Below are 10,677 nucleotides of genomic sequence, written 5' to 3' on the forward strand. Positions count from 1 at the left end.
CCAACAACAATGAACAACCAATCAATAATAAATAATAAGGATAGGGGAATATATAACTCATTTGACACTTGTCAGACTATTTAAATGTTTGACTAAGCAGACAACTAATCATTCTCGCCCATGCATCAAAATATAGTCTATTTCAAATTGAAATTTTGAATTAGTGCCAAATATGCAGCAAAACATTCAGATAAACTGGTTTAAACATTTTGTTAGGTATTAGAAGTGGGTTTTGTGGAGATTTTAGTAATTTTATATAGTTGAGATCATAAGTCAATTGAAGCTAGATTACCATGAAAAACCTGAAATCACTGGACGGCCGTTTCGTTCTAATATGGGACTCCTCAGCATGATGTGCACTGTTGAGGAGTCCCACAATAGGACGAAACGGTCGTCCAGTGCTTCCAGGTTTTCCATGGTGGTCTAGGTTCAATTGACCCATGATCTCCACCATATAAAATTTTGTTAGGTGTCTGAAATATAAGGAAATTTTTAAAAGGAAAAGTTCATTATTATGATTATGAATTCATGAACTAAGGATCTAGTTGCTTTTTCTAGTTATTTTGTCATAACTTATACCAGAAACGAAAGAGATACTATCGTTTGTGTAGTAGATAAGATCAGATTTTATACACCATCTGGGTTTTGGTTTATACCAGCGATACATATTTAAAAGTCCAATGGATAGAAGAAAGACGGTTCGTTGTTAAAATATTCTGTAATGACATATTGAAACCTTTCGACACACAATAACAGTTAAGTAAAGTATCCGGACTTTTATTATGTACATTTTCTATGAAATGTTTAGGTATCTGGTGCATCTAATGGTCATACAATTATGGGTTCATTAAATGGAATCACATGGGAATCAGTTGGTCAATTTGCTGATGGTAATACAATACAAATGAGCCAACGTGTATTACGATCAAATGATTCAATTGTATCACCTTTAAGTGAATCCATTGTTCATCTGACAACAGATATTTATTTATCTGGATCTTGTACATTGTCTTTAATCGATTCTAAGACAACTACTTCAAGTCCTGAAGTTGAATTACATGATTTTCATGAAAATTTGGTACAATTAAGTCCTCAAAAAGGTAAGTACATGAAAAATGTAAAAAAAAATGTAAACTGACTGATGTCATATCTTAATGCTAAGCTTAGGTATCATAGTTGTAATTCACTGATGAAAGCTCAATTCCCTTGAGACAAAACAAAATCACTGAAATAGTGAGCACTAAAAGACACAAACATAGCTAAGGTCCCCATCAACTTCATTCATGCAATATATATTAAAAAGAGTGCATTACAGTTGTCTAACTAAATAACGAAGAACAGTCAATCAAATTAATTCAGTATTGAGTACTAGACGGTATCTATTCCATGTTACTGAGATATGTATTTGACAGTAAATATTTACTGTTACTGCAATTCGAATCAACCGTTTGTAGTTGAATTCATAAGTCTATTGAAGCCAGACCACCATGGAAAACCTGGAAGCATTGGATGGCCGTTTCATCCTATTGCGGGACTCCTCGGCAGTGCTCATCCACGATCCCGCTTAAAACAGTAATGGTAGGACTTAGTCAATATTACAATGTGTTCAAAAGTTTTGTATCCAACGAAAATCAAGTTAACAGTGTATTATATGAAGAAATTTTCTACACAAGTAAATCATGTCCATAACATGAACTACCATGATAACTATTGTAGACTTGTGTAGATCAAAGAGTAAATGATAAAATCTAGACTGACAACCCATCTTTGTAAATTGTCCTTCTAGAAGGTTATATTCTCATCTCTTAAATTATTCTTTCTCATTAGGTAGTCTACATAGTCATTCATCAAGAGCATTCACAGTATATAATTTAGAAAGAGAAAAATCACAAATGGAACCTTATTCATGGATTTCTACAATTCAAATTGGTCCAGAGAGAAGACAAACTTATTTAACACAAGAACTTCATGTTAATGGAATAGAAAATAAAGCAAATTTACAAACTGGACAGATTGAGTTTCAAGCTGAAAGTATCATGAAAAAACCTATTGGTCCAGATGTTTGTCCATCTGGTTTTGAATTGAATCAAGCTAGAATTACTGGGACAAGTATTAGATTACAAAGAAGACGAGATTATTGTAAAGGTAAACGTCATATTCAACATGGTTTGATTTTATTTTTATTTTTGCAAACCGTGGTTATGAAAGTATCATATAATCTGAGCGTTAAGTGTCCCAGAGTGAACATCAACTCTGAGATGCAGGTACATCCAGCTGACGAGTCCCAAATAGGACGAAACGCGCGTCCTGGATTCCACTGCTAACCACTATCCATCTCTACTTACCATTAAGTGTTCATTGTTTACTTTTAGTGACATATAGGTTTATTCAGATTTAAACTGATTACCGGATATCACTGTTATGCCCCGATAACGGTAATGAATGGTAACTTTGGGATCTATTATGAGCTTCATTTTGAAGTACAAACTATCGTTATATGATTTAATATTCCTGAATCATGCTCTGTCTATTATTCACTATCTCCCCTGTTCACAGCCGCATTTGGCTGAATCTTGTACAAATGTTGTTTCTTATTTTATGGTACGATGTGGTCTCTTTGATTGGTATATAAACTCAGTATGTTTGAAATATAAGGATTCGTACCACAGTAGCTATTATTGGTGCTCTGGACTTCACTGGCTGGACTAGACAGAAAACAGGAACGACAAGTACTCTCGTCTGCTCGTACGGGTTTCGTGTGTCATTGGTCCGATCGATAATTCACAGCTCTCTAATTGGCGGTATTATCACTTTTCATATATTAACAGGGCATCCAGGCGGCCAAAAGTTATAACAATTATAAAATGACTTCACATGAAAATAACTGACTGATTGTGAAATAATTACATTTCCACTGACTTTTATCTATTATATTATTATCTAACGTTAAATAAGTTACCAAAATGAATAAATATCAATATAGGGTTGTAGAGATTGTGGAATTTTAATTGATATCAGGAAGCGACTAATGTTAGACTACCGAACCTGGAAACACTCGATAGCTGTTTTGTCCTAGTATGAGACTCCTCAACAGTGTCCATCCACGATTGCGCACACAGCAGTTCAGTGCTTCCAGGCTTTCAATGATAGTCTAACGTTGATCAGTTCATGATCTCGATTAAGATTAATAAAGTTGTAGACCATCAACGTCGGGCTCACTAGTGTAGACCATCAACGTTGATGATCTATGACGAATGATTGGTGGCCTACTCGAGTTAGATGGGAACGGTGTAACGAACAAGTTAACTTCAAAGTCACACCTCGCGACCAGCACCTTACGTTGATTGCCCCATCGACTCATCAAGGGACTATGGGTGCTCTGAAGACTGTACAACACGAAGGACGTCATTACAGGAATATATTGGTTAAAGTAGATACAAGTGAAAGTAGAACCACTGCCGCATGGGCCAGTCCATGGCGTATGATTAACTGATGCGCGTTGATTGTCCTTGACCTTGACGGGAATCGATGACCTGTTCGATATTTAGTGACCCAACTGGCGGATGATTTGTCTAGGATTCAGTGACATTTCACTGGCCCTGCAAAGTGTTTCTTTTATCGTAAATTATTTGTAGTTGAAATAACGAACACCTTGTATTTTATTCTCTTATTTCTTCATTTTTCAGATGTAGACGAATGTGCTTTTCCAAATATGAATAAATGTGATCATGTATGTAAAAACACTGTACCATACTATACATGTGCATGTCATAAAGGTTATCGCTTATCAGTTGATGGACATTCTTGTATTGATATTGATGAATGCGCTATAAGTGGAAATAATGAAACTATTTGTTCATATGGACAAAGATGTATTAATACTCATGGAAGTTATGAATGTAAACATGTTTGTGGACCAGGTTTAAAAGAAAATCCTATAACGAATCGTTGTGAAGGTAAATTATATGCTATTGGTTAATGTGATATCTAACTATCAGTTAGATCTCAACTTATGATATTTTCATATGAGTTTGTTTTAGAATTTCATATGGTTACTTTACTAAATTAGATAAATGAATATGAAAACAATCAGAATGATGATCACTTAAGCAGTACTTCTAACAACCAAGTGAATACCATGTTATACAATCTTGAATGTGGTATAGATCTACTGGATTAGATGAAAAGAAGCTAGTTCTCACATTTCTTATTGCGATCCAATGATGAATGTTACTTTAAGATCAATTAGAAGAAATTATAATGTACTGACGACCTTGAGGAACATTCAAAATAGTCTTAACCTTTTCATTCCCTATATTAAGTAGTTAGAAATTAGAACCATAAAATCAAGAACCTATGAATAAAAGTGCTACGAAATTAGAATATATATGATTAGTATTATTTGTTTGAATCTTCCCATCGATTTGTTAGGACTGAAACTGGTCAGTCTCTAATTGGCATATGTGCGTATTGTGCGTATCGCCTCAATATAGCTTAAATTCACAAGCATTGTAAGCAAAGATGGAGTGAATAACGCGATGGCGTTTGAAGCGAAAGGTACTGAGTTCGAGTCCTAGAGTGAACATCGACTCTGAGATGCAGGTACATCCAGCTGACGAGTCCCAAATAGGACTAAACGCGCTTCCTGGATTCCACTGCTAAACACTATCCATCTTTGCTTAGAATATACATGGTTGTTATGGTTAGCTTTCTGATTTTTCAAGATTCATAACCACTGTTTTCTACCTCAAAGAAAGTTATTAACGCATTTAATGAAGAAGGGGTCAATTCATGTTTAGAATCTTAGTTCGCTAGTAATTGCATTTGAAATTGTATACTGAAAAATTCAAGAATTAAATTCATAATATTTTTTAGAACTTTATATCACTGGAGTCACCGGGTAAGTAATAGTGAAGTTAGACACAGGGTATTAGGGAATGATGGTAAATCAGTTAATGACGTTGTAAATCTTCATCGACTGAGATGTTTGGGCCACGTGTTACGTATGCCTGAACACTGATTACCACGACGCGCTATGCTGGCTAGTATTGGGGATCGTTGGAAGAGAGTTAGGAGCGGGCAAACCAGAACGTGGTATCAGCCCTTGAAGTCACTAACTTCTAGTCTGAGCCATGTTGGCAGATGCAAACTACTTGGTTGGGGTCTGTATGACTATCGTAACTAATGGTTTGAGACTCTGTGTGACATGGCTCAGAATCGATCACAATGGCGTAAGTGTAAACACTCTTTATCTTCCCTTAAACCATGAGATTAGAATTGCTTCATATCTGTCTTCCTTTCTGTGCTACATATGAATTTTTTAATGATAAAACATATGATGCTTGTTCCCCCCCCAAAAAAATGTCCTCTCATCTGTTACTAATCCTGTGTTTTTTTTACAATCAAATTATGTTGAAAATAATTACAAGATATTGATGAATGCCAAACTGCACCAGGTATTTGTGGACTACATACGTGTGTGAATACCTTTGGAGGTTATCAATGTATTTGTTTACCTGGTTACAAACGGATTGGTGAAATATGTCAAGGTAAGATGGTTTTTTATTTATCTATGAATGTTTAAAACTGATTGTTCAAATAAGAATCATTTGTCAAAGTAACTAGACTTTCGGTTTACACTTCATGTGTCCAGACTGCTTTTCGAGTTAGATGTATGCTACAGAAATTGATTATATACCAAGTCCCACAACCCTTACCTTATTTTACTCAAAAATATGACTCGTCAACTTTATGCATTCTTACATTTACAAATGCTAATTACTTACTTACTTACGCCTGTTACTCCTAATGGAGCATAGGCCGATGACCAGCATTCTCAAACCCACTCTGTCCTGGGCCTTCTTTTCTAGTTCTATCCAGTTCTTGTTCATTCTTCTCATGTCTATCTCTATTTCTCGGCGCAGTGTGTCCTTTGGTCTTCCTCTTCTCCTTTGGCCTTCAGGATTCCATGTGAGGGCTTGTCTTGCGACGCAGTTGAGTGATTTCATCAATGTGTGTCCTATCCACTTCTAGCACTTCTTCCTGATTTCTTCCTCTGCTGGATGGAATCTGGTTTGTCTTCTCCCGAAGTAGAATGTTGCTGATAGTGTCTGGCCAACGGATCCGGAGTATCTTGCGTAAACAACTGTTGATAAACACCTGTATCTTCTGGATGATGGCTTTCGTAGTTCTTCACGTCCCCGCCTCATACAGTACAACTGTCTTGACATTTGTATTGAAAATTCTGATCTTGGTGTTGGTTGACAATCGTTTTGAGTTCCAGATGTTCTTCAGTTGTAAATATGCTGCTCTCGCTTTGTCTATCCGCGTCCTCATATCTGCGTCAGATCCACTGTGTTCATCGGTGATGGTGCCCAGATATGTAAAGGTTTTCACATCCTCCAAAGCTGCTAATAAGTGTAGCTTTTATGATGCAGAAGTTGGATAAATAGTTTATCTTCCAAAATTTCGATTCATTTGGTCTAGAATCCATAGGATTTTTCCACATTTGTGATTATCTTGTCAGATTGTCTAATTCAAGATTTCATTGGAACAGTGTTAGGTAGTTCCAACGTATTCCTCGGAAAAGTCTATAAGGTTCCAGAAAACCCTTAAAAACACTTTATACAATCAGCGTTGAATAGATGAGTCTCAGAAACATCTAAGAAATGATGACTAACGTATCACGTTTCGGACTGGATATTTACCCATACTACTGTTATTTTTAGTATGGTCCAAGAAACTTCCAGAAGCTAAGGCTCGTGTGTGTAATTCTATAAATACCTTCATATTCTGTACGCAAACTAACCTTAGAGTACAGCGTTCATTTCGTAATTCGCGCCTTTTGTCTTTTGTTCAAGTTGCCGTATAGACTTCGTCTGAGGTTTTTATTAGCAGATATATCAAATACTTCCAGATTTCATTGTCAAAAGTAGGATTCGTGTACCATATAAGTGACTAGACATAAATATCACTTTCAAGTCCGTTCAAATTTGTTCACAACTTGTAACTCATTTCAGTAATAGTCTTTCGGATAATCTGGAGACTTGTTAGATATTTTATGCCGGCGCAAACAATACGGGTAGGTTTAAGGCTATTCTATTATACCATATTATACTTTATGAATTCAATGGATTCATATGTAAAATATTAATGACAAATGTTTAAATTCAGATATTGATGAATGTCTATCTGGAGCTTACCAATGTGGTGAAAATGAACGATGCGTAAATATACCAGGCAGTTTTCGTTGTCAACCTACATGTCCACAAGGATACCGTGCGATTGGTACACCTGAGTCTAATATTATTGAATGCGTTGATATTGATGAATGTGCTATCGGAATTTCTCAGTGTCCGATTGGATCAAAATGTATTAATGAACCTGGAACATACAGTTGTCGTTGTTTAAATGGTCATGAAGCTGAAACTCAAGGATGTGATAGTAAGTTACAAGACATTTGTGATTAGTTTTAATGAAGTTTATTATTCGAAAAATCTAGTCAGGTTAAAAACGGATTAACAATTACTGAAACAGTTGGCATTCTAGAATAAATAACAGGCATGAAGTCATCTATTGGTTACATTACTTGCAATGCCGCATACTACGTATAACAAACTAAAACAGTAACGTTCATTTTACATGCCTTCGTGTTATCTACTTAACTATTAAGTCCTGAAGACAGTACTACGTTCGAGTCCCAGAGTGAACATCAACTCTAAGATCCAGGTACATCTAGCTGAAGAGTCCCAAATAGGACTAAAAGCGCGTCCTGGATTCCACTGCTAGCCATAAACCATCTTTGCTTGTAATGCTTGTGAATTCAGGCAATTTCGGGGCAATCGTCACTGGATGCACATATGTCAACGAGAAACTGATCAATTTCAGTCCCAAACATCAATGGGAACGTTCAAACAAACAATATCAAATGAATTTAAATCGTATTCTGTAAAACGGAGATTGCTACGACGTCGTCATGTAAAATTACAATATTTAAGTTTGTAGGTAGGAAAACGAGAAACAAATAGAACAGATGAGTACAATTAGCGCCTTACAAGTTCACTATTTTCCTTTAAATATTATTGAACCATGTACTAACCATGATCTATTATTGAGTAACAATACGTAAAATCAAATATCATCTGTTGGTACTGTAGTTCCATTATGCCCTCATGATACAACGGAAGAACAACAATGAATCTTCGAATCATACAGAACAAAAGCATTCTATAAAACAACGAACACTCTTCGAAGTGCTTTAGTTCAAATATAAGATAAAATTCCTATCACTTCGACACATAGTTTTGTTTACAGACAAAGATGTGTAGATCGTGATATATTCTGTATTGGAGAGTCTTCTCGTGAAATCGAGACACTCACCAAAGAACATTGACGCTACCCGAAAAGATTGAATAATTGTAGAGCCACAAAATCTATAAATTAAGTAGCAGTACATGCTTTCTTTAACAATCGTAAACGTCGATATGAATAATATTACAATGATCCCAAAAAGGTTTTGACTACTTTGCTAAATCCTACCACGCTTTACAGAAAGAAAGGCCATCCAATATGAGACATTTATCCAAATATTCACAAATTTAATTCTGTTAAACTGTCATACGGTAGTGAACAAGAACACAAGTGGGGACAATCGAATGTGATCAGTCCTACAGGAGGTCGGTCGCAGCCCAAGTAGCTTAGTGGTAACGTCTCTGAATGTGAAGCTGAGTGACGCGGGATCGAATCTGTCAGGGAGCACCAGTTCCCTTAAGATTAAAGGTACACTTTTCTGACGAGTGCCAAGTAGAACGAAACCCGGGTACAGGGTTTCCTGTTGACCACCTCCAACCACCATGTTACAATCGAATGTATCTGAATACCAAAATTACAGAATATCTCAGTGAAATTGGAGAACCATTCAGTAAATACTTAATTTGCAAAATATCAATCAATCGTCTCAGACTTTATTGTTCCTTCGTTTCTACACTGATCATTCTTTGTTCTCATTCTCTTTTCCTTGATCTTCTTAACCTTTTGCCTCCAGGCATTTTACTTTCGATTGATAATACAAACTACTTATATCTGTTGACATCAGTAGTACACATCATAATAACATTTACAAATACACACATATTCCTAAACTTACTCTTCCATAAGTATCACATTTATCACATCCACTAACATAAACACATAAAATTACACTCAACTAAGCCTCACTCAAAACGTAATCTTGGCAGTAATAGCATAATATTAATATGATCAGACTTATAAAGCATAATTTTTGAAGCGAAAGGTACTGGGTTCGAGTCCTAGAGTGAACATCAACTCTGAGATGCAGGTACATCCAGCTGACGAGTCGCAAATAGGACTAAAAGCGCGTCCTGGATTCCACTGCTAGTCAATATCCATCTTTGCTTACAATAATTATTTTGTTTGGTGATAAGGTATTATTTAATATACAAATTTCTTAATTTTAGATCGACGTGATTTGTTATGCAATGAAGGATTTCAATGGAATCGAGAAAAAGGCTGTATAGGTAAATTTTAAGGGTAAAAATTACATATTCATTCATAACTTACATAATTGTAATAAGTCATCAAACCTGGAAACAATATTTTGTATGGTTTGTAATCCGTTTTAGTTACCAATTCATGTATCTATGTTTAAGCAACCATCTTTATGACAGGTAAAGACTAAGACTAATTGAGAAGCGCTTTTGTATAAAGCTCAGTAGTCGTGTTCAAAGCTCACGCTTATTTGAAAGAACAACAGGATGGTGACTTTGGTTAGAGGAATAAGCTAAACTACTGGAAGCACTGAACGACCGTTTCGTCCTAATATGGGAAACCTCAGCAGTGCTCATCCATCCACAGTCCCGCATGTAGGACTTGAATCCAGGACCCTCGATCTCGCGCGCGAATGCTTGACCTCTAAACCACTGAACCATCCAACAGTGTTACTGTCTAACTTCAATCAATCCACAATATTTGCGACCATCCACCATTGTCTTCAGTGAGTAACAGCCTAACAACAGACACGGTTAAACTCCACTAGTCAAGGCTTCTCAATAGAACTCCAGGAAATCCATCTTAAGGCTTTAGATTACTAGATATAAACATCATCAAAGATTCATAATATACACATGCATTAACTTATTATATTTTACATTTATAAATTGTATAGATATTGATGAATGTAATCCATCATTTGGTTCAAGTCCATGTCAGTATAATTGTGTAAATACATATGGTGCTTATCGTTGTGAATGTCCAATAGGCTATGAAATAGATCGTAAAACAAATTTATGCAGAGGTAAGTCCAATTATAACTGAGTATTAGATCAAATAAATTAAAGTTGAACATTTTTTTAATAGAATAGTTACCAAGTTAATATTGAAATATTCCAAAAGATCAATTATCAGAAGGGGTTTTGTGGAGATTTAGTATTTTCATAGTTGAAAGTATGAGTCAATTGAAGCTAGGGTTGAACACTATCATCAGCCCTTTTACCTATTCTACCCAATTTTCTATTATGGGTGCGGGATCGTGTCTGGTAATATGCTACAGATATATTCTCTGAGCCTCTCCGAATCATGGGCGTGTCTAATTTTGGGATCTGGATCGGTCGATCCTAGCGATTTACTCACAATAATATTTGATGTGATTAAGTTCTTCCC

At 35.7% G+C, this 10,677-nt stretch overlaps 1 protein-coding gene across 1 annotated transcript in view; it reads left to right on the forward strand.

Moving 5' to 3' along the window:
* Positions 1–10,677, forward strand: part of Smp_163920 (putative titin) — a gene marked incomplete at its 5' end in the record, with an annotated part of 168,880 nt that overhangs the window by 151,033 nt on the left and 7,170 nt on the right. Inside the window, 6 exons of the mRNA XM_018790295.1 lie at positions 1,787–2,145; positions 3,687–3,956; positions 5,430–5,549; positions 7,174–7,443; positions 9,477–9,536; positions 10,184–10,312. Coding sequence (XP_018655653.1) covers positions 1,787–2,145; positions 3,687–3,956; positions 5,430–5,549; positions 7,174–7,443; positions 9,477–9,536; positions 10,184–10,312 — 1,208 coding nt within the window. The remainder of the gene's footprint in view (positions 1–1,786; positions 2,146–3,686; positions 3,957–5,429; positions 5,550–7,173; positions 7,444–9,476; positions 9,537–10,183; positions 10,313–10,677) is intronic.

The sequence above is a fragment of the Schistosoma mansoni genome, chromosome W, assembly GCF_000237925.1.
Source record: "Schistosoma mansoni strain Puerto Rico chromosome W, complete genome".
NCBI lineage: Eukaryota > Metazoa > Platyhelminthes > Trematoda > Strigeidida > Schistosomatidae > Schistosoma > Schistosoma mansoni.